At 33.8% G+C, this 24,918-nt stretch overlaps 2 protein-coding genes and 1 long non-coding RNA gene across 6 annotated transcripts in view; 2 read left to right on the forward strand and 1 right to left on the reverse strand.

The window, feature by feature from the left end:
• Positions 1 to 5,056, forward strand: part of LOC106070028 (uncharacterized) — a 146,280-nt gene extending 141,224 nt beyond the window's left edge. For all 4 annotated transcript variants that reach the window (XM_056036181.1, XM_056036194.1, XM_056036186.1 and 1 more), the window contains 12 exons: positions 343 to 690; positions 1,001 to 1,357; positions 1,777 to 1,854; positions 1,981 to 2,141; positions 2,259 to 2,405; positions 2,621 to 2,771; positions 2,948 to 3,016; positions 3,136 to 3,426; positions 3,673 to 3,854; positions 4,134 to 4,229; positions 4,333 to 4,480; positions 4,570 to 5,056. In XM_056036181.1, the coding sequence (XP_055892156.1) occupies positions 343 to 690; positions 1,001 to 1,357; positions 1,777 to 1,854; positions 1,981 to 2,141; positions 2,259 to 2,405; positions 2,621 to 2,771; positions 2,948 to 3,016; positions 3,136 to 3,426; positions 3,673 to 3,854; positions 4,134 to 4,229; positions 4,333 to 4,480; positions 4,570 to 4,619 (2,078 nt within the window). In that variant the 3' untranslated portion in view covers positions 4,620 to 5,056. The remainder of the gene's footprint in view (positions 1 to 342; positions 691 to 1,000; positions 1,358 to 1,776; positions 1,855 to 1,980; positions 2,142 to 2,258; positions 2,406 to 2,620; positions 2,772 to 2,947; positions 3,017 to 3,135; positions 3,427 to 3,672; positions 3,855 to 4,133; positions 4,230 to 4,332; positions 4,481 to 4,569) is intronic.
• Positions 5,057 to 6,018: 962 nt separating this feature from the next.
• On the reverse strand, positions 6,019 to 24,755 carry LOC106058945 (39S ribosomal protein L43, mitochondrial-like). Its single transcript, XM_056036243.1, has 3 exons — positions 24,622 to 24,755; positions 7,098 to 7,204; positions 6,019 to 6,366 (listed from the first exon to the last, which is right to left on the reverse strand). Exons 1-3 carry the CDS (start codon positions 24,750 to 24,752, stop codon positions 6,050 to 6,052), a joined length of 555 nt encoding a protein of 184 aa, XP_055892218.1. The 5' UTR covers positions 24,753 to 24,755; the 3' UTR covers positions 6,019 to 6,049.
• On the forward strand, positions 9,865 to 12,768 carry LOC129927392 (uncharacterized). Its single transcript, XR_008779008.1, has 2 exons — positions 9,865 to 10,997; positions 11,041 to 12,768. It is a non-coding gene; the product is annotated as an uncharacterized LOC129927392 (long non-coding RNA).
• Positions 24,756 to 24,918: the final 163 nt, after the last annotated feature.

Consider the following 24,918-nt stretch of genomic DNA (forward strand, 5'->3'; position numbering starts at 1 on the left):
TAAAATTGAAATATTCTCTTGAGAGTTGGAGTATTGAGGCAGAAGAGTAGAGTGCTTGTCTTATTGAGGGTTCTTAAATTAGTATTATGGTTGTGAAAGGAACTTTCAGCTATAAATTTATAGAAATTTTGAGCTCAGCTTGTCCACTTAGACTAAGTCTATTAAATATTCATAGGTAAAGGATTATGATGTCCACATGATTGAATTAAAAGTAGGCCATGGTCAAAAAAATATTTGCTTACTATGGAAAAAAGTTCAGTTTAACATATTTTCTTAATCATAGTTATTCATTTTTGTTAACTTTTTTTTCATTCCTGGATAATTTGCTTTTTTTGCCAACAGCTGTTACTCCCTCCACACTTCCAGTGCCACGTACACAGGTTACAATTGCACCTAGCACAGCACGCATACAGCAGTGTACATCTGGGTGGTCATCCTGGATCAATAAAGTCGATCCTACCAGTGGCACTGGGGACTATGAGAAGATGAGCAAGGAAGAGTTGGAAGCTTTCTGCCCAGGTGGTAGCATCATTGACATTGAGTGCAAGGACTCTGTCAGTAAAGATGACTGGACTAGCCTTGCTGAGTCAACTTGCAGTGTGGAAGATGGGTTGAAGTGTGACAACTTGCCATTTGATGGAGTTCCACCATGCAGAAACTATGAGATTAGATATAAATGCAACTGCTCAAGTAACTCTTTTATACATTTTTTTATTTTTTGGAATGTGTCCCATTAGTAATTTGTCTTAGTTGCCTCATTCTAGCACACTTTTTCTGTTGAACACTTTTGCTATTATTTTCTTGTTATACAAATGATGAGACATTTTACAGCTGAACTTCATTATCTTAATTGGAACTGCTTAGATAGTCAAGTTTTTTTTTTACTTATGTTATTACATGTAATCTCTCTTAGAAATAATAAGATTTGGAAGAATTAAGGCTAGGAATTATAATTATAAAGCAGCATATTCTGATTATAATTATTTATTTTTTCTTATAGGCTCCACAGTTAACATTGGTTCTACAAGAGCTGCTCCAGCAACAATCAACCAGGCCTCCACCAGGTCAACCCTTTCAAATCAGTGTGTCACACAGTGGACACCTTGGATAAACAAGATTGATCCAACCACAGGCAAGGGAGACTATGAAAAGATAACCCCTGAGGAGCAAGCTCAGTTCTGCCCAGGTGGCAAGCTCACTGACATTCAGTGCATAGATTCTGATACTAAAGATGACTTCACCAGCCTGGCAGAGGCAACATGCACACTAGAAGATGGTCTGGCTTGCAGCAACCTTCCATTTGATGGCATTCCTCCTTGCCGCAATTATCAGATCAGATACATGTGCAACTGCACAGGTTAGTTTCATCAAACTTTATAATTCCATTCCCTGCTTCTGTACCAAACATTTTTATTTGTTGAGCGGATCCAATTTTTTAAAAATATTAAATACACCAATGGAGGATTCATAGTAAATCTACATGATAAAGTATAAATATAGCAAATAAAAGTGGCCTTTTTATGTTGTCATTTTCACAACATTGATTTATTTTTAAATGAGAAAATAATATACTAAGATAAATTATAGATTATTTCAATTATATGATATATCTTCTTTCTAAATGTGTAATTTGCTGTAAATACTAGAATAATTGACAGAATGTTTATGTAAATGAGCTCTGGGTTTAGGCTAGGCTAACTCCAGATTTATTTAAAACTTAGGCTAAGTGCACTGCTAACAATATTTGTAGTTATGCCTGACTTCAATCTATAACAGGTGTTGTGGGAAGAAAACGACGAGATGCCCCATTGCCAGATCCAACATTGGCTCCGAGAGCAGTTCCAAAGTTACCAGGTGATTGTCACTTTCAAACAATTTGAGTAAAGCAAGCTGAATTTATGGGTAGAGGAGTGAGTTTTGTTATTCAGAGTTTTGTACTCTCTAGGAAATGTTTCTAACAGTTTATTTTGTGTTCTGCAGCTCAATGTAGACAAGACATGGGCATTATGAGTGGAAGAGTTCGAGGGGACATGATATCAGCTTCATCTTACCTCCACATAAGACATTCACCACAGAGTGCACGTCTTGGTTCCTATGGAAGCTGGATTGCAGCTAGAAATGACAGACGTCAATACATCCAGGTTTGTTCTATTATATATTTCTTCTTCAAATTGATTTGAAATGTATAGTTAAGGTAATTCATATTGAAAAAATGTATACCTATTTTTTACTCGCATACTTTTTGTGTATTTTAACAGATTGATTTTGTAACTGCTGCTTACCTAACTGGGGTCACCACTCAAGGTCATCCCTATGCCCCATTGTATGTGACATCGTACAAGATTGTATTTAGTAATGATGGAGTCAACTGGAGCCCTTACAGAGAAACAACTGGTGTAGACAAGGTAATTAGAGAAATCATTACTACACCTGCAATTTAACTTTTTTTTTTTTTAAGGTTGTTTACGTTTAAGCACTGTTAAAGCAAAAAAATATCTCATGAATACTTTACTTAAATGATTAGCTTTGAGATGGTTCATTTTATTCTTTTTAGATTTATATTTTAAAATACTTTTTTTTTGTATTTTTTGTTTACTGACTTATTCACTTCTTTGCTCAGATCTTCTCAGCTAATAGAGATTCTGTTACACCTGCCACACACATGTTCCGTCTGCCAGTCAGAGCTCGATTCCTTCGTCTCATCCCACAGTCCTGGCAAGGCAAAATAGCACTGAGGCTAGAAGTTCATGGCTGTCCACAGAAGTATCCAAGTAATTAGGAAACATTTGAAATAAAATTACTTTCATATTCAAATTGTGATACCTTGTAGATTCACCATGAATTTTTTAAATATTAAAAAAAACACCATTAATTGTATTTTAATTACTAATGAAATAATATTCTTTAATCAAGGTGTTAAAAATGTTTGTTTCTCAATTGTTTTCAGTCACAACTCCAGTTCACAAAACCTCTGTCACCTCAGTCAAACTTCCTCCAGTGTCATTGGATGTTAACTGTAAGCCCAATTTTATTTTGTTATTTTTAGTGTAAAAAAAAAAAGTAATGGTTGATCCAACTGTTAAGGAAAAAAAAAATTAAACTTTTTCACTTTAACAAAATGTTTAATGTCAATAGATGATTGCATTGAATGGGATTCATGGATCGACCTCCATCAGCCTACCATCAGAGACGTGAACGACATTGAGTCCCTGGATGACATCATTGAAGCCTCTCCTCATTGTAAGGATCCCATTGTCATTGAGTGCCGCACCGCTACTCCAGATCACTTGTCATCTAAAGAAACAGGTCAAAATGTGGACTGCAACTTATGGGATGGTTTAAGTTGTAATGCTACAGCAATAAATGACCGATTGTGCTTTAACTATGAGTCTCGTCTTGGCTGCTTAAAAAATAAAGCTGAATGTGGTAAGTTGGTTTGAAAGACCTCAACTGACAGAATGAGTTTTATTTGTGGGTATTGTATTGGGACTTGTTTGTTGACTTAATTATTCATTATTTATTTTTCAATTTCCTAAATGCACTAAGTTGTTAAATTGTTCAATTTATTTAAAAAAAAAAGAATAGTCATTTAGTCAAAGTAGACCTACTTTTCATGCACACCTTAATCAACTAAAATAAACTTAAAACATACACTGTCTCTTGAAAAAACAGCTTCCAAATTGGCTGTAATACCAAGATACTCAAAGAGTAAAGGTCAACCCCCATTGATGTGCTATGCAGGAATGTATTCTAAACAGTGTCCGAAGTTGTGTCCAAGTGGCTACTATTGCAATGGTGTTGCCTGTGTACTCAAGAAAGACTGCCCTTGTGTGATTGATGGACAAATAGTCAAGGTTAGACAAAACCATTACTTAAATTTCTTTTTAGTGCACTAACAAAGCACTGGTCAGCCAAAGAGCTTATCTGAATAAGTAAAAAAAAAACAACTGTTGGGTTATACAGACAAAAAAACTTTTGCATTGTATATTGAATGTATATGTATGTAGTTAGTTCAGTGAATACAAACTTTATGTTCAATATCATTTAATGTTACTCTTCTGTTTTTACTTCTTTTCTTAATTAGGAAATGACTTTTTTTTAAATTTGTTTTTCTTTTTCACCTTTCTTTTTAGTCTGGTTCTGTCATTCGAAATTCACAATGTGACACATGTCAGTGCATTGGAGGAGAAACTGTCTGTGTGCCAAAGTTCTGTCCAGCATGTCATATTGTAAGGCTATTTAAAATGATTTTCTAACTAAAAATAGTATGTCTATATAATCCTAATAATAATTATGGAATAGTTTTGTAATGCACTATGTCAATGTTCTCAGGGAGCATCTTATGTGGACAAGAAAACTTGCAACTGCCAGTGTGAGACTTGTAGTCCTGATGAACACCAATGTGGCACAGGCTTATGTATTCAAGCCAACAGAAAGTGTGATGGCATCATTGATTGTGTTGATGATGAAGACACGTGTGGTAAATAGATGTTTCAGCCTTAGCATGTTTTATTTGAATTCACAGATATATTGTCAAATTACTTAAATAATCTTTTTTTTTCTTTCCAGTGAATCATCTTCAAGTCAAAACATCTTTGAAAGGTGTAAAGAACACGTAATGTGACCCACAAGGATCATACCTGGACTTTCACTGTAGATAATTTTGTTGTCATGATTTTGTTTGTATCTCAAATATAAATTGCTTTGTTGTTAATATTTCTGATGTTTTATTTCCTTCTTGGATGACATTGAGATGCATAACATAAATATTTGTTTTAAGTCTGAGAGATTGTTACATACATTTAAATAAAAATAGAATGTTTATATAATGGTCATTTATCTACTTATATTATTTTTTTTTTAATGATAGCTTTAAATAAACATTATAAGTGTTGTGTTTTTTAATATGTAATATAGATAAATAAAGTACAATGTTAGAATAATAATGAATGTGACTCTTCGCCAAAATACAGCTATTTATGTACAACTATTACTGTTGAAATGTTTGTCTCATGTAATTGTTTGAGAAGGAATAAAATTGTTAGACAATAAATAATTTTAGTGTTTGTAATTATTTACTAAACTTTATTTGAAACAAATGTCTATAAGAAGTCCGATTGACAGTAGATTAAAATTTAGAAAACTGTTGGCACTAGTATTACAATAATTATTGTTAATTTCTATTTTGATCAGTCAATTTTGTTTCAGTGCAAATTTCATTTTTTTTTATGGGAAATTTTTCTAGTAGCAAAAATCATATGAAGTTATAAAAATTCTAATAATTCGATCAAAACCCAAGCTAATTTCATAAATACAATGTCAACTTTACACAATTTGTTTTTAATATTGAAGATTAAATACAAATGATTCTATTTGAGAGATAAAATGTCTAGTCAATGTTAGCCAGCAATCATAAAGAAGAATGGCTCAACCAAAGGGTATAAGGAAGCATGGTCCAACCTATTTACAGAGAAATGACCACACCAAACTACCGTACAATAAAAAAGCATTCTTTCAATGTTCAACTTAACAGAAAAAGCCTCACACACACTCACCCCACTTTAAACTCTTCTTGATAGGCCCACTTTAATTCCCTTCAGACAACCTATTATCACAACAAACCATCTTATGTTTGACGATGTAGAACAGTTGAGAAAAATACTAAGTTAATTTTCTTTGGTGCAGACTACAAAAGAGCTAACCCGGTACAGTTCAGTAGCAAACACCTAGGTTTATTATGTCATAATTGTTGACTTAATTATTAATTAATTATTACTTATTTTTCAATTTTCGTACCTAGCAGTAGTGTATAACAGGACACTACACAGGCAAATTGTAATAATTTTGTGAACGAGAGTAATTTTTTTTCAAGATATCACCTACCAGATTTCTTTTAGTGATGATCCTTTAGTTTTTTTCTAACAAAAAGTGGTGAATAATGATTGTACAAATAACCTGTGATGAGTAAATTGCACAACAACAAAAAAAAAAACAATATATCAATATAAAGAACAAACATTCAAGCATTGTCTCAAAATGTATAGACTATTTATTTGTTATTAATTTGACAATGTTTGACTCCCTCAGTCAAAGCTTCAGTTTGTTCATCAAGAATAATGTCTGTAGCAGTTTTACCAGTCTTAAGAACACTGGATAATTTTTTGTTGGGAAATTTGGTTACCGCCCACTCAGTGTCTGTGAACATAAATGGATGCCAAATGCCCTGAGTGCTTGGTGTCTCTGTATGAATGTTGTTAATCATCTTGACTATCTGTACCCCCGATCGTGTCCTCAAATGTTCTGTCCACTTACAAATTTCACTTGGTTGTTTATCAGACAGGAAAAGAACTTCTCTGTAGCCATTCACTATTTGGAAACAAAACAGATCAATGTTAAGAGTGATTGATTTTTCTGTTTAACAAATTTGATACCAGTATGTCCATTTTTTTAAATAAAGTTCTAAAGAACACACTCAAAGAATAATTATTTATTTTTCTTGTAAAGAAAAAAAATCCTTTTTCTTTTTCATGAGTTTGGTGGCTGCCAAAAGGATGATCTCAAGCTCAATTTAATCAGATCTTAGAGACACCTGACATTTGTTGGTGAGAGCAAGGAAAGCATCAGGTCAACAGTATTCCTTATAACATTAGCTGTTGACCACAGAACGATGTGAACTTCAAAATTTACAAACAGCTAAGACTTGTAAGTGTTAAATAGATCATAACATTTCACTGATAACTAGTGCTTGTTGGTAATTATTCATAATTATCTTCAGAGATATTTTAATTGCTTTAAATTAATTAAATGTCTCAAAATTATTTATAATGACCTCAAATACTTTTCAATATAACTCAATGCAAACAAAAAAAAATTTTTGGACCTAAAATATCTATTAATATTTATACTTTTTATATCTTGTACAAATTAGTTTACACATACACTCATATATTAGAAACATGTACACAATTTAAATAACAAAATTTATGTAATTAGTAAACTTAATTATTTTTCCCCAAAAAATCAAAATAAAGAATATATTCTTTAAAAAAACAACAATGCATTTGGTTCAAATGTTTGGTCACCAAAGATAAACTTACAATATTCTGCAACAATGGAAGGTGCTCTGTGTCGCCTGGGCTGTAGATATACTGCAACACCAGGGTTTTTTTGAGAAAAACCAAGCAAATGGTTTTCAATAAAATCTCTGAGAAAAAAACAAAATATAGAAAATTCATAGGGAAAACAGATCAAATAACTACAAATAACTGTCATCACTTCAAGCTTCATTTAACCATTATAATGAATAATTGAATTGAATAATTGAAAAAATTGCACACATTGTCACAAGAGCTTGCAAGTTCAATGTTGGTAATCTAGTAGACAAAAGTTAAAGCATTCAAAATTCAAATGTTTAAATTTGTTTATTTTTTTAATCCCGCAAATTGATAAATAAGAATTTACATCAGTTTCATAGTTAATAATGTTTGCTGTCTCTTTAATTATGTGGCTGGAGAAAGTTTTCAAATTTGTCTAACCACTATTTTTCCCATTATATTTTGTCTTACCAACCAGCACTACATAATCTCACTTGTTGTATCTTTTAGTACTTGCCAACTTTTTCTTTGTTAAGAATTTAGGGATTAGGGTGTGAATTCTTTGTTGATGTTGCATTTTGTTAAGGAATTTAGGGTAAGGGTTATAGTTATATTTTTGGTGCTGGTCTATGGTTAATATTTTCCAATTGATATCGAACAGTTTGAAGTCACACAAACTGCATTTTTATTTTTTCCTTTAAGTATAGTTAACTGATTGCACAGTTCTTGCATATACTCTAAACTAGAATTTGGTGGTCTGTAGATACTGCCTATTATAAGGAATGGTGAGGTGGTGTTAATTTTAGAAAATGTTAATTCTTTCTAAATTGTTTTAGTTTGTTAAAGTAATTATCTTATGCTATTAGTGTGTTTTTATTGCTAAAAGAACTCCTCCATGATTATCTGTCCTATCTTTTCTAAAAATTTCATAAAATTGCTATTGATAATTTCTGAGTTATAAATTTCAGGATGTAGCCAAGTTTCTGTTCCTGCCATTATGTTTGGCTTTTATCTTTCTTATAAGATTTCTAAGTCTACTGATTTGTTCTAAAAACTTTGAAAGTTTATTAAAAAAAGGTTAAAATTATTTGCCGCTCTTTATTTTGCATAAATAATATGATAGATAGGCTAGATTAGATTAGCTAGACTGGGCTGGACTATATAAGGCTATGTTTGGCTAGAACAGATTAGGCTACCAGGCTAAGTTAGCCTTATCTAGACTAGACTATTGAAAGACATTGTGACCTGAATGGATGGATGTGTGTGATTTGCATATGTAAGGATAAAGTGGATCTAATCAAATCAGGTTAGAATGGATCAGTTCTAATTGATCTGCCTTCTTTTTTACCAGTAGCATTTTTAGCTTGTGCTACAAAGGCCACATTTAAATACTTAGGGTCAAATATATAAAGAGATGGAGGATACAAAATAAATACTGTGGAAAATCTGGAAGAGTAACACCAGCTTCCCAGTAAAATTAAAACTCTATTCTTCACTAATGGTCTCTGTACTCCTATATGGTTGTGAAAGTTGGACAATGAAAGCTTAGGCTGAAAGAAAAATCTAAGCTTTTGAGAATAAACGCTACAGAAATATGCTGAGTATCAGATACCAGGAAAAAAAGACTGAGTTTGTACTTTTAAAAGTCAATACTCTGGCTGACAAAAAGGAAGAACTCCTCAATACTGTGAAGAGACAAAAACTTATCTGATTTGGTCATACTGTAAGACATGATTCACTATCAAAAGTCATTCTTCAAGGTACAGTGGAGGGAGAAAGGAAGAAAGGGTCATCCAAAGAAAAGCTGGCTGAATAGTATAAAAGAATGGACTGGCCTCTCTCTTGATATCCTGCTAAGAACAGATGCTGACCGGAAAAAGTGGAGGAATTTGGTTACGTGAACTGTCACAGCACCCCTAAGACAAAAGTCAAGGGACAGATGAGAGAGACATAGCCCCATCATATCATGCTTTGGCTTTTTTTTTTTCTTCGGTACCTTGTCGATCAATAATTATTAGCCATCTCATCTCTCAGGCAGTGGCTGAGCAGTAAAGGTCCCAGGTTTGAATCCTGGTGAAGAGTGGGATTTTTAATTTTGGGATCTTTGAGCGCCTCTGTGTCCATCAAGCTCTAATGGGTATCTGACATTAGTAGGGGAAAGGTAAAGGCGGTTGGTCGTGCTGGCCACTTGACATCCTCATAACCATAGGCCACAGAAACAGATGACCTATACATCATCTGCAATATAGACAACAAGGTCTGAAAGGGGAACTTTATTTTTTTACATCTCGCCTGCACTCATGCCCATGCAACTGACATCATCAATCAATAACTGCTAGTAGTCTATAACATGCAAGGAGCTGGGGTGTGATGTTATGTGATTATTTCTCTTACTATTTGTCTTTTTTGAACCAATGACAAGAATGGTAAACTAATATTTATATTGATCATATGACCATCAATAACGTGACATGCCTATAGGGCATACTAATAACAAATCAAGGACTTCTCTTAATAGCAGGGGAAGTAGTCCCTGTCCTGGTCCCAATTAGAGTTTTTATCAAGGTTTAACAGATAATGGCAGGAATTAAAAAAAAAACACTTTAAAATATGATTTTTTTTTATATGTCTGGTTAGTGTTACAGGCTATGCTGTATGATGGTCACAGTTTAAGTCACCGTTGATGATACAGACCCTACCCTGCATACTTTAAGTATGCATTAAAAATTTAAAAATCACCTTTTAAAATTTTTTCTAACTAGCGGCATGTGACATAATGGGGAAATAACTATTTTTGATTACTTGTATAGTTAGGAGTGATTCCCCTTATGTAGTTTATAAAAGGCCTTGCAAACTGTGTTTAGTTGCCACTTGCTCCTGAGTTACCAGCTTGACCACTTGACCTGTGTTGTGTATAGTATTTTTTCTGTTACTGGTCGTGTGTCATGGGGTACTCGGAGAAGTGTGCCCTGCTCTGGAGATCTTTGGGCTAAGTATGTCTTTAGTATTATTGTATTTTATATAATGTATTTATTAATAGATATAGCCCCAAATGATTTCCAGGCAGTATATTTTCTTTACCCTGATGTTCTGCATCCTGGGGTACTCCCAAACGTGACATATTTTTGTAACCTTTCTGAGGGATTCAACCTGTATTGAATCATCAGATGGACTTTACATATATTTTTATCGCCTTGTCTCTGAGGGATTCAACCTGTATTGAATCATCAGATGGGCTTTACCAAACGGATGGCTATAGGTGGGATTCTATGAAGCTTGTAGGCTCATAGGTTTCCCTGAAGCCTATAGTTCATCATGACCATTTTGTTTTTGTTTTTTGGCTAAAAGTGGCTAGTGTAAGCCTGAAGCCTGTAACCATAGTGTAGCCAAAAGTGGTCGTGTTTCGACCTGAGGCCTGTGACCTTCAGTTGGCTGTGTAAGCCGGAAGTTTGTAACCCAATGGTCAAAAGTGGTCATGTGTTGACCTGAGGCCTGTGATCTTTATTTTTGATAACCAGAATGTGACGATAATGTAACATATGACTAGGGCTGTGTGCCATATTATTTTTGAGTATCTTTTGTTTACTTTTTGTTGTGTCGGCCTGTGAGTTGATGGCCATTTATTTTTCTCATGTAAATAAACTTTGTAAATATGTTTACCTGCGACTTTGTAAAATCTTTTGTTGCATACATTAGTTGAATTGTATACCTGGAGGTTATACCTAATAACCTAGGCAGTACAAGAAGGGACCAGCACACCTCTGGACGAACGTGCCAGCACACTTTTAACACTGATCTGTTGATCTAAAGTACCTAAGTCTAGCTATAATTCTAATTGAATATTTTTAGCTATACCCGCTACTAGGTAATGTGAACTCATATTGGTTCATGAATCCTCTTTAGGTCACATGGGGGCTCGTCACTTTTCAACATGACTCTTCTTTAGGTCACATGGGGGCTCGTAAAAAGAATTTTATCAGTGTTAAACCCTAGAACCCTACTGATGTTGTGTATTGCTGTAAACATAATTGTACTATTGATATTGCTTATTTACTGTAAGTTTTCAAGTTTTGCCAGTTGTGACGAGATTTATATTTAAGATGTAATATATAGTTGTGTCTACATTTTGTTAGCTTTGTAGTAGACAACTAAACTTTTCAGGTAACCAGAAGGTACTAGAGACTACCTGAGCCGCAAGAGACTATCCCAGGCCGCAAGAGACTACCAGAGGCCGTGAGAGACTACCAGAAGTTCCTACATCTGGCTCGTTTGCTCGTACCTTTCGTATTATTCTGAATGACAGTACATAGCAGAATTGTGTTGACCGTGTCAGGCTGTGATGTCAAGAGACTACCAGATGACCACAAAGAGCACTGAACTAACCAGTCACCAGTCCTGTTGACAAGCTTGTTGACTTCTGATGAAGTTTAGGATATTAAGTGTATTTAGAGTTGAAATTGTATTTTCTTTTTGTATAAATTCACAATGTAGTAAAGCAAGTCTCCTCATATTTGTATTGTACATGAAAACTTGACCAGATTTTGATTAGTTTAAGCTGATGATGTAAATTTAGCGATTTTTTTCACCTATAATAGTGGACTAATGTTGTACAGAATTTTGATGATTTTGTAAACAGGATTTAATGTGGAAATGTTGAAATGTTAACTAAGTAGAGATGTTAACTTGTAATTATTTGTTTGATACTGTCATTTTCCCCATTGGTTTAAGTTTAATGCCTTGTGCGTCATGTTTTCCTCACAAGGACATTTTTAAGGTGGGGGGTGTGACATAATGGGGAAATAACTATTTTTGATTACTTGTATAGTTAGGAGTGATTCCCCTTATGTAGTTTATAAAAGGCCTTGCAAACTGTGTTTAGTTGCCACTTGCTCCTGAGTTACCAGCTTGACCACTTGACCTGTGTTGTGTATAGTATTTTTTCTGTTACTGGTCGTGTGTCATGGGGTACTCGGAGAAGTGTGCCCTGCTCTGGAGATCTTTGGGCTAAGTATGTCTTTAGTATTATTGTATTTTATATAATGTATTTATTAATAGATATAGCCCCAAATGATTTCCAGGCAGTATATTTTCTTTACCCTGATGTTCTGCATCCTGGGGTACTCCCAAACGTGACATATTTTTGTAACCTTTCTGAGGGATTCAACCTGTATTGAATCATCAGATGGACTTTACATATATTTTTATCGCCTTGTCTCTGAGGGATTCAACCTGTATTGAATCATCAGATGGGCTTTACCAAACGGATGGCTATAGGTGGGATTCTATGAAGCTTGTAGGCTCATAGGTTTCCCTGAAGCCTATAGTTCATCATGACCATTTTGTTTTTGTTTTTTGGCTAAAAGTGGCTAGTGTAAGCCTGAAGCCTGTAACCATAGTGTAGCCAAAAGTGGTCGTGTTTCGACCTGAGGCCTGTGACCTTCAGTTGGCTGTGTAAGCCGGAAGTTTGTAACCCAATGGTCAAAAGTGGTCATGTGTTGACCTGAGGCCTGTGATCTTTATTTTTGATAACCAGAATGTGACGATAATGTAACATATGACTAGGGCTGTGTGCCATATTATTTTTGAGTATCTTTTGTTTACTTTTTGTTGTGTCGGCCTGTGAGTTGATGGCCATTTATTTTTCTCATGTAAATAAACTTTGTAAATATGTTTACCTGCGACTTTGTAAAATCTTTTGTTGCATACATTAGTTGAATTGTATACCTGGAGGTTATACCTAATAACCTAGGCAGTACAAGAAGGGACCAGCACACCTCTGGACGAACGTGCCAGCACACTTTTAACACTGATCTGTTGATCTAAAGTACCTAAGTCTAGCTATAATTCTAATTGAATATTTTTAGCTATACCCGCTACTAGGTAATGTGAACTCATATTGGTTCATGAATCCTCTTTAGGTCACACGGCATAAAAACGAAACACTTCCACTTCCCCTTCCACTTTACATTCTTGAAGACAAATCTAATAATATATTGTAAATCTGGGTGTGTACTTAGCTATAGCGCTTTTATTGAATGTGGAGGGTGTAATATTATAATATTATCCTACGCATGATGTAATGATCAAAAGTCAAGGTGTGGTGAAAGTAGTGGAAATCTTTTGAGAGATGAGAACGATTAGAATAATTATGACCATGCCGCTGATAACTTATCATCAAAGGCCAAGTTGTGATGGAAGTAGTGGAAATCTTTTGAGAGATGAGAACGATTAGAATAATTATGACCATGCCACTGATAACTTATCATCAAAGGCCAAGGTGTGGTGGAAGTAGTGGAAATCATTTTAGAGATGAGAATGATTTGAAAACTTATGATCATACTAGGGACCCAAAACCGATTTTTCAAAATGGTCATGCAGATTATTTTTTTATTTATTTGGATACAACTTGCGATTCAAAGACCGAGGATACCAAATTTATGAAAATAGCTGTAATATTAAGAAAGTTACACATTTTTAAAAACTCGTTTTTTTCAGTTTCTTTTTTGGCCTCTTGTGTTTATGAAGGTCATTTAAAAAGAAACTATAAGACTCCCAGAAATGAAACTTTGTAAAAACAATCATGTGCTCAATTTTTTCAAACTTGTCAAAAAATGTTTTGAATTTATTTACTTGTGCCGAATGTTGCATTTTATCATGTTTTAAAAAGGGAGGTAAAAAAAACAAAAAAAATTTGCATTTTCAAAAGTTCGTAACAAAAAAACTATGCATGTAATATATGTCAAAATGCGTGGAATTTACAGATCTACAAAAATAAATTACTATAAATATTATTGTGTTTGAATATTTCGCTGTACATATAAAATAATATGCAATGGTTTAATAAAACTCTAAAATAAGTTAAACTTAAATGAGCTAAAATATGACATCAGTATAACAATAAAAACAAATTCTATACCATATTTCTAATAATTCTCACCTCTTCCATAATAATATTGAATAACATATATTTGTTTATAGAGACTTCTGTAAGTGTATTGCAAACTAATAATATTGATAAAAAGACATACAATCCATAGATTTACTTAGATTTTAGACATAATGAGCTACAAAGCCAATCAGCTCAATGCTATTTTTTTTTTATTTCTTATTGAATCTTTAAACTCTATAAGCTGATTTGATAAACTGAAAATCAGAACTCTCTTTGTGTACAGAAAAATGTTTAAACAAGGCTTTTTTATATCTGCAAATTGAATCACCAGTGATTTCTTTTAAATAAAGCTCAACTATTCCAAACACTTAATTTTTCACTGTCTAAAGAAAGAAAGTCAGCATACAAATATAGGATATTAACTTTAATTCCTCAGGCTACTAAATTATACCATAGAAACATCACTCACATATATTATCAATTTCATTATCTTTATGTAGCAAATTTACACTGATAAGGTTGCATGAATTAGAAACATAGCATGAAGCTTGAACTTTTTTTTTCTAAAATTCATAAATTATTAATCAAAAGAAACTCCTTCAAAGTATATTTAAAATTTAAATAAATTTAATATAAAAATATTAATACATCCCAATGCTAATGTGCTGTTATTACAATCTCAGCCATCAAGATGTGAGAAGTTTGCCTTACAGATATAGAGAAACATTAGTATTTATAATCTTGCATCAGAGCAAGTATCTCAATGACGATCAAAAATTAAAGATTCATTTTTAGTTAGCTACTTTTCATATGTTCTTCTCAATTTAAGATTTCATTTTGATTTTAACTTTCAACACATCCAGCTTAGTCACTTTTTCAGTCCACATGATCAACCTTATAGACTTTTATGTAGCTTGAATCTTTTAGATGTCAAAGTTTCAAAACTTTTTTTTCTTAAAAAAAATAGTAATGTTTTTTTTTAAATAGTTTATGCAGCTTTAATTACTTTTTGAAAGATAATGTAATAATTAGGTTCTAAGATTATTATTATTGTATTTATTATTGGAAAATTCTGTCTTGTAAAGCATGAATAATTAGTATAAATTGTTTAATGTCTTAAAAATATCAAGTTTATCTAAAACCTATTCATCTACTGACCTTAAGTACATAACAGCATTCTAATCCAATTTTTATTTTTAGATCTTTGGTGTTTTTGTGGATATTTAGTTAATTGAAGACTTCTAAAGAGGCTTAGATATATATATATATAGCCATAAAGTATGATAAAGCTCATAATGCGCTACAAAGACACTCTTTGAAACATCACAAGTACACAAAATAATAACAAAAACACATTTAACCACTCTCTTATTCTGCCTACACCCCCTTACCCGCGCTTTCTTCTTACGCTATTCCACTCTCCAACATTCACACTTTTTCAGTGCAAAGTAACAACGCAGTCACCAGACTAACACACAACAAAAAATGGTCAGTGATAGCCCAACACACAGGTGTAAACCAGGCCACCAACACAGCCCCAAAACATGGTTCAAGTTGTAGTAAGAACAATGTTGAGGGGAAAGGGGGAGGAGCCATCAGTCAAGTACCTAAGGTCAAGCCGCTAATTAGGTCACAAACACTAGGTGTGATAGATATATAGATATTTTGTTTGTGTGTGTAAGACAAATACTAAGCGTGCTCTAAAATACAGTGTGTTTTTTGGTCAACCAGGTGGTTTAGGGAGGGCGGATTTATCTACATCTATAGGTAACACAGCTCGCAAGCTACCATAGCTTTTCAGCCCCCCCCCCTTTCCCCGCCCCAATTGAAAAATATCTAGCACTGACTTTTGGGCTGTTACATACACTGAGCGTGCTAGATCGGCGGCTAGTTACGTAGGGCCGTGTATGTTTTGTTTTTAGGTCAACCAAGTAAACTGCTGTCGGTAATGCGTTACTGGGCTTAGCACTGTCAGTTTCTAAGCAGAGCTGATCAGTGATAGATTCCTTCGATGTGGAGCATGTGAAAATGACTAAAATCAGTCTGTCTTGACATGGCGTAAAAAGAAAAGTATATAAATTTAAAAAATATAGATTATAACACTTTTGAAACACCATACTTTTCACAAAATTTTAAGATTATAACACTTTTAAAACACCATACTTCTTGTATGTTCGATAGTTTCTTAATATGTTCGATAAGATAAGATAACGGTAAAACGATGTTCGATAATTTAAGCTTTTGAAAGCATCAACCTGACCCACTTTAACATCAAATATAAGTTTAACTATGAGTAGTAATAAAATAAAATAGATATGTGAAAATCCGTAAAACCGGAAGTAAAAATGGCGTCAAAACTTGAGATTCATTTTTCTTACTTTCTGTACATAGGCCCTTGATTGAAATCGATTATGATTTTAAATCCATTGAATCGTTGCCAAAATGGGTGAATATGGATACACATAAATTAAGGAACATTTCTTTTTCATGTGGACTTTAAAAAATATTTGTATTTTCTTACTTTTTTTTAACTTGAAGGTATATGTATTTTTATTTTTACTGATACTCATTTCAGGTAAGTCCCAAGAAGTTGATTTTTATCCCTGTAATAGATTATATATCTGGCCAGATTTCTGCCAAGTTTAATCACGATACATTGCTTTGATTGATTACAATGTTGAAACATAAATTTGCACTGCTCCCTATGGGATTTTGAAAACTAAACTATCCAATGAATAAAATCATGCATAGGCTAGTAGATATTATAATTATGCATGTGTCTAAATAGTTTTAAAAGAGTTTTAATGGTTTAATCTATTTTATTTATAATTTTAAAGCCAATTTGAAAAATAATTGTTTCAGACGATTTGATCCCACTTTTTAGATATTTTGTTATTTTCTGCCATCACAAAGCTGCCATTTTGTCCACACCCCTCTGACATTTCTTGTAGCTCTAGACCCAATAATTTGTTTATGTCATCAATATTTACATTCTAAACAAGTGGAGTTCATAATTTTAAATGAAATCACATTTGTGAGCTAGAAATTTACTACGAATACTAGGTCTACAATTAAATTTCTTATTTAATAAGAAGATTTATCCTCTACGAAATTCAATTCCAATTTTTTAACTTTTTGAGCGGGGGTGTGTGTCTCGCTGGCTGAGCGAGCAAGACGCTCTCATCTTACATGCTCCATGTCAACCAATGCTAGGTCAAAACGCCAGAAAAAAAAACATAACTTTCTAACTGTTCAAGTTAAAGTCATAATTTATACACCATTGGAAAGTTCTTTCAAAGTATTTTAATGATAACGAAAAATTGATTTTTCAAGATAATTTTTTTATTTCACATCCCTAAATAAAAGATGTCTACTTTTTAAGTAAAATGGATGGGGAGTTCATAGATACATAAAAATTCTGCAGGAGTTCAAGGGGCAGCCATCTTTGTTATTGTTTAGACTGTAATCTTGTATCTTGGGTTTTCTCTCCGATTTGGGTTTTTGTTTGTTTTTATTTTTGAAGCTAAATAATATGCTAGATCTAGCTATACTGGTATCATCTTTTTTTTTTTTTTTCAAAATGGCGCTGCACTGTGGCGACATGCAATTTGTGCTTTCATTATTCATTATTATTTCTTTGCTGGATGTATATTGAATGTTCTTTTGTAATCAGTTATGCAGATTAAGACTTCTGTTTTCAAGGTGGGCTCCACAATGAGTATTTACATTAAACATTTTACTAGATCTAGACTTGTTCAACTTTGGTTATTTGGTTAGAAATAAAAGAAGAAAAATGGCGAGCCAAGATGGCGGCCGTTCTAGTACTAGATCTATTCATTATAGTAAACATCAACTCCTCGGATTTCGTTCAAAGAGGAAGCCTCTTCCACCGTGTTATGCACATATAAATTGTTTCTACCCTTCCTCTATTAGTACAAGGAAAAGAGGGAAAAAAGGAGGACTACGGCAAAGACTGAGAAGAAGAGGGTTTCGCCCACCACTTCCTACCATTATTCTAGCTAACATCCGCTCAATAAGAAATAAAGTGGATGAGATATGTGCCCATATACGCTACGACCACGTATTTAGGGAAAGTTGTCTATTGGCTTTTACTGAGACATGGTTAGAGGAGGATGACAACGACAACCTGATTGCTATTGATGGTTTCTCTTGCGTGAGTTCTGACAGAACGGCTGAGTCTAAGAAGAAGAAAGGTGGGGGGCTTTGTGTGTACATCAACCTCAAATACTGTACCAACTACACGATTAAAAAGAGAATGTGCTGTCCGGATCTAGAACTACTGGCGCTCTCATTGAGACCTTTTTATTTGCCACGAGACTTTGGTGTTATTTACATAGTCCTGGTTTATGTTCCGCCTACAGCCAAAAGGGAAGTTGCAGCTGCAATCATCGCTGACGTAGTGCATGAGTTTCAGACAAGGTCACCGGACGCACCAGTAGTTATACTGGGTGATTTTAATAAATGCACCTTGAAGGTTGACCTACCCACCTTCTATCAACACATTTCATGTCCGACAAGAGAAAACAGAACTCTGGACTTATGTTATTGTAACATCAAAGGAGCATTCACATCTCGTGAAAAGCCACCACTAGGATCATCGGACCACAAAACAATACAACTGCTGCCTACTTACCGTACAAAACTTAAAGAAGGAAAAATCATTAAAAAAAACGTACAAGAATGGACGCAAGACAATATTCTCAAACTACAGGGATGTCTAGACTGCACTGACTGGAATTTGTTCAAAGAGACCACTTCAAATCTGGTAGAATGGGTCGACACAGTGACAAATTACATCAAATTCTGTGAAAACATGTGTGTCAACACTAAGAGCATCAAGATATACCCCAACAATAAACCATGGGTCACTGCAAAAATAAAACGGGAAATAATCAAAAAGAAAAGAGCATTTATCAGTGGCGATGGGCAGACAAGGAAAATTGCTCAACGAAATCTCAACGTCGTTCTTGAGGAAGGGAGGAGAAACTACCGCACCAAGCTGGAAGACTCATTTAATACAAGTGACATGAGACAGGCGTGGGGCATCATGAACAAAATGGCAGGAGCACAAGTCAAAATTAAAAATAATCTTGCTACAAGAGACGAAAAAACATTGGCCAACGAGTTAAATGATTTCTATTGTCACTTCGACACGAAAGATTTTAATTATCTAAGACTCAAAGCCCTTGAGGATGTCAATGTTAACAACTGCTTAGAATTAGCGATTACTAAAGAGCAAGTTTGTAACATTTTCAAAAACGTCAACCCAATGAAAGCTGGTGGGCCTGATGGAATAAAAGGGCAAATCTTATTTATAAGAATGTGCTGAACAACTAGCTGAACCTTTCCAAGATATTTTTTCTACTTCATTACTAAACCATGAGATACCACCTGTGTGGAAGTCATCTATAATTGTACCTGTGCCAAAGGTTTCCAAACCGAAGGAAATGAATGACTATAGACCTGTTTCACTTACTTCCATTGTGTCTAAATGTTTAGAAAAATTGGTTAAAATGTTTCTTCTGAATGATCTTTGTAATAAGTTAGACCCTTTACAATTTGCTTACCAAAAGGGTAAAGGTGTAGACGATGCCATCCTAAATATTTTAAACTGTGTCTACAAACATCTGGACTTACCGAACACTTTTGTAAGATTGTTCTTTGTTGATTTCTGTTATGACATGATTAGGAATTAGTTATTTGTTTCGGGAATAAGGGGAAAGTTTTAATTAGCGACAAGTGACATGACAGATCTTTAAAAAATAAGAACGCTCTAAGTGACGAAAAAGGAAGACGCTTCTTGTAGAGTAGTAGACTTGAGTACGACATAACTGACATCGGACGATTCCCTTCTTGAGTATTAAACATATTTGTAGAACAACATATCAGCGTCGACTACATATTTGATTGTTTCGGCCTTTCGCCGGTGTTACTGAAGTAGTTGAGTTCAGCGTTACTTCCAGTCAGATCTACACTAGACAGATTGCCAAGAATCAACACCGCGCGGAAGCTTTAACATTTCTCATCAGCTTTTAACACTATACAACTTCATTTACTCATTGAAAAGATGAAAGCGTTGCAAATTAGTCCATACATAATACTATGGGGGGTAATGAATTTTTGACCCAGAGAGCTCAGAGGGTTAGGGTAAACAATGTTATATCTAATGAACGCATAGTTAACACAGGGGCGCCCCAGGGGGCTGTGACATTGCCATTGTGGTTCATTTTGTACACCAATGATTTTCGATTCGATAGTTCTTGTTGCTCCTTCACAAAATTCGCTGATGATGTGGCTCTTCTTGCCCTGCTCTCAGAGAGCTCAGACGTAAATGAGTATTTCAAAGAATTAGAACACATTGAGGAATACTGTAAAGATAATTTTTTATTATTAAATGTAAAAAAAAACAAAGAAATGATAATCGATTTTCGCAGGGACAAGAAGGAAAATGATATTGTTTCTGTAGCTGGAGAGACTATTGAAATTGTGCAAACCTTTAAATACCTTGGTACTATCCTAGACAATAAACTAAATTTTACTGCAAATACTGATTATATCAGCAAAAAAGGGCAGCAAAGATTACGACTACTAAGAAAACTGTCCTCGTTTAATGTTAGCGAAAAGGCCTTGGCTATGTTTTATCACGCTCACATCTGCAATATTTTCAGTTTCAATATCACTGCCTGGTATGGAATCTGAGCATTAAAAATAGGAATAAACTTAATAGAATCCTCAATGCTGCTGGCAAAATCATTGGCAAAAAACAAACCCCATTTGGGCAGTTGTTTGAGACAAACATCTATAAAAAAGCTAACAAGATCCTCGAAATAAAGAATCACCCTTTGTGTCAGGATTTTGTGATTTTACCATCACAAAAGAGATACAAGACACCGATAGCAAAGACAAACAGACACAAACACTCTTTTGTTCCCCTGGCAATCAAATCATTAAATAAGAACAATCTGGTATAAACTTTGTCACATGTAAATTATGAGTGAGTCTGGTGTGAATGTACACTTTGGTTTCTTATAGTTATAATGTTTTTTGTTTGGTGTAATGCACAAATTGTAAGACAAATTTCCTTACGGATAATAAAGATTATTATTATTATTATTATTATCTAGTCCTAATAAGTCTATTAATTAGACTCACAATCTAACTGCTAGAACTAGACTAATTACTATATTAATATGACAAGGTTCTTAAAGGCAATAAAGGTCAATTAATCTTTGGTAATTAACTGTGCTGATATTTATTGTAGGCCTAGTAAGCCCTAGTTAAATTTAGATTCTCTATATCAGAATAATTCAAAATAGATATAGACCAGTGGTCTTCAACCTTTTTTGGCCTGCCGCCCCCTTTTCGAATTTTTTCTTTAAAAAAATCCGCCAGTGCCCCCCTCAAAGAAAAACAGTTATAAAGAATCGTGAGAAGGCAAATTTGAACAAAATATCATCTATCTATTAATTTTTATGCTGTCAATAACACTTATCCCGCTTGAGAGACGACTGCATGCCAAAGGCGATTGTTGTGAACTCCTTGGCCTATGACTGACGAGCTTTGAAGTGCCCCTCTCCCCCGTGAGCGCTATAAAGATTTATTCAGGCGCCATTTCGCTCTCACTGGCATAGAGGAAAGTACCTGGCAGCATTCTGAGAGAAACAGTTCGAGAGTTCTTACAAAAACTGCGGGACAAACATTTGATACTCAAAGAAAAGCCAGCATACAGCGGATTTGTCTGCATAAAATTCGGGAAAATATGTAGGTCGCAGTTGGGTTTGCGTAGTTATGTGAAACACTGGGCTCAGACGAAATCTTCAGAATTAAAGGCAAAAAACAGCCAATATTATCATTATGCAAAAATTATGCCAAATAATTTGCAGTGATTACACACAAAAATTAATTGTAAAGACTATCTTTCAAATCCTAAGAATAGTCTCCGTTTGAAGTTTTGAATATTAGGGCCTACTGTTTTTAGGTTTAATTGTAAATTTAGTTTTAATTTTTAATATAAATATTATTATTGCTGAATTCACTACAAAATGAAATTAAGCTAATGGTAACCTTGTGCCTCCTGTAGTCTGACAATATTCGAAATTTCAAGCTTTAAATTAGCCAAGGCAAGGCGAAGGTCTCCTCTCTTTGCTACATCCAGTCTATTTCTTTGCTTATTCATTAACTTTGTTACGCACTAAATCTAGGTTAACCATGTATGCTGATGGAATAGCTAAAACATAATTCCATTTTCGACCAAAGTTTGGAATTTTACTGAAACATTTAAATGCAGCCACATCTCTGTTGTGCCTATAGGGGCATAGCTAGGAACTTCCATCGTTTGGGGGCCAGGGGGCTTGACATCTTTGGAGGCTGATGCATTTTGCATAATATTTAATTTAATTAATTAAAAAAGCAATAATTTGCCCCCCCCCCCCTTTAAATGGGGGCCCGGGGGATTTTCAAATTTCCCCCCTCCCCCACCCTAGCTACGCCACTGTGTGCCTCCTATGTTTACATTCTTTTTTACTGAAGACGTGATTTTGTAAATTTATTTTTTCATGCAACTCAATTTGAACGTCAGTAACAGATGTTTAATAATTGTCATTTATATATTTTTTTTTTAATTTTAGAAGCGAATCTTAATTTCTTCTTAGAGCATTGTTATGTGAATTGCATAGATATCGGTGTCCTAGGGCAGTAATTCATTTGTCAACAAACAAGTTATGTTAGATTGTAAAACTCTTTAAAATAAATTTAATATCTCGATAAAAGAGAAAATGATATTATCCATAAAAGTCAATCTCTTTCCTAGCAGTCGGAGGTTGGTTTCATTCATTTGTGTTAGATGCCTACCATGTAGAACAATTTTTTTTAGCCTGCTTTAAGTCATCGCCAATCGTTGAATCTTCCAGTTTCTCAAAAAAAAAAAAAATTATTATTAAAGAGCTTAAAAAACGAGCCATAACCATTAACAAACCCCTTTCGAAATCCAGCGAACTTCAGTTTACAACAAGAGTCTAACACCTTTTTCATCAAAACTGTTGAAAGACGCGCTTATTTTCGGCATGGGTTTGTATTTTATTTACAGTTTTATAATTAGATTCAAATAGAAATGAAATTGCGGGCTAAACTTTTCTTGTGTATCATAACTCACAATGTGAATAGATTTGTTCTTTATTCTATATTACCTATGAAATCATTGTAGCGTCCAACCACTGATGGTTTCCTATATGTCCCCATAAGCTACATAACAAGACAATTTTGAAATAATATTTCATCTCTAACAGAAAAAAAGTCTTTTTGTGTTACAATGTTTTAAAATAAATTTAGTTTTAATCAATTTTTCAACAATATCATACAAATTTTTAAAAAGCTATGCATTTTTCTAAGAAGCCACTAAAACATATCCTGCTTTGCTGTTTTTTGTTTTTAATATTGTTTTAATTGTAGATTTTTATAATTGAATATGAATATTCTTAAATTATTTTTGGATATCACTATATGTTCGTGAAGCCGACTTGGTTTCATAACCTCATCTGAAAATGCCATCAAAGTAGAACTTACTATTTTTCTAGTGGCAATTACCTAAATCTCAAGGAAATATTACATGAATTACCAATGAGTTTTCGTAAAATTTTATCAATGTTTTTTGTTTTTAAAAAGTTCAATTATTCTATTAAATGTTACCTGTAATGTTTTTTGCAATTAACATTTACATATTAATATATTAACATATGTAGATAAAATAAACTATAATCTAAAAGGCCTAGTTTGTTTATCAAATCTTAAACGTTTATATGCGCGAGATCCATGGACAATAAATACTCTCCAATCATAGCAAAACAGTAAGAATTTTAAAAATAGAAAATTTTTATGGGATTCCCAAACTCAATTTCTAACGCTGTTCCTATTCTTAAATTAGAAGCAAGTTAACTATAATTTGTCTATATTTAGTTTAATGTTGAAGAATTTTAAAATTTGTTTTGTTTCAGAGCACCTTTAGTTTCTTCTTTCCGCCTTTATGCCCAGCGCCCCCTTACCGCCCTATTTTGTGCCCAGCGCCCCCCTACCGCTCCTTTGGCTCTCAGCGCCCCCCAAAATCTCGAAAACGCCCCCTAGGGGGGGATATCGTCTCCGTTGAAGACCACTGATATAGACAATATTTAGATTTTAACAATTAAAAAGAAGACAGAACCACAAGAAACGTATTGTATTGATGACACCAAGTCAAAATTAAAAGAAAAAATAGCATTGCTTTGAAAACACAGAAGTAATGTTAATTCTTAGTTTTTTTTAAAACACTATCTTGGGATTTCTTTGGAACATAAGCAATAACAAAATAGTACAAAGATGGCTGCCCCTTGAACACCTGCAGAATTAGTACCCTAATTTTTTTTTAGGAGATACACAAATTCAAACATAAAAAATGTTGGCGACTGAGCTTAGCTTGTTCGATAAACGTAAGTTACTCTAGACTCTATCTAAACTAGAATTAACTAGATCTAGATCTATTTAAAAGAGAAAAAAAAGATTTGATTTCTTGAAATTCTCATAGTAATTCTAAATCTAAAGTCTAAAGTAAAAAAAAAAAAATTAAAAATAAAAATTCTTGAATCAAACCTCATATGTCTGCTGGCACCATGAGATTTGCAAAACCTGAATGTGATTCTCTGTAGTTGGCATACGTAACGACCGACACCATTTTGAAGAACATTCTTTAAAAAATCTTGAGGAATCAGATTCTTGGTCATTTTGTTTTTATCTCAACAATACCGGTCATAACACAAACTGCCCTTCAAATGGAAGAAGAGCTCAGTTCTGTGTAAATTTGTGTTGTTTATTTTTCGATTATGATGCACTTACGATTTTTATACTGCTAAGACTAGAAAGCAATGCTTTACTGTTTTGCTTCTTCTT

The sequence above is a fragment of the Biomphalaria glabrata genome, chromosome 1 (assembly GCF_947242115.1).
Source record: "Biomphalaria glabrata chromosome 1, xgBioGlab47.1, whole genome shotgun sequence".
In the NCBI taxonomy this organism is placed as follows: Eukaryota; Metazoa; Mollusca; class Gastropoda; family Planorbidae; genus Biomphalaria; species Biomphalaria glabrata.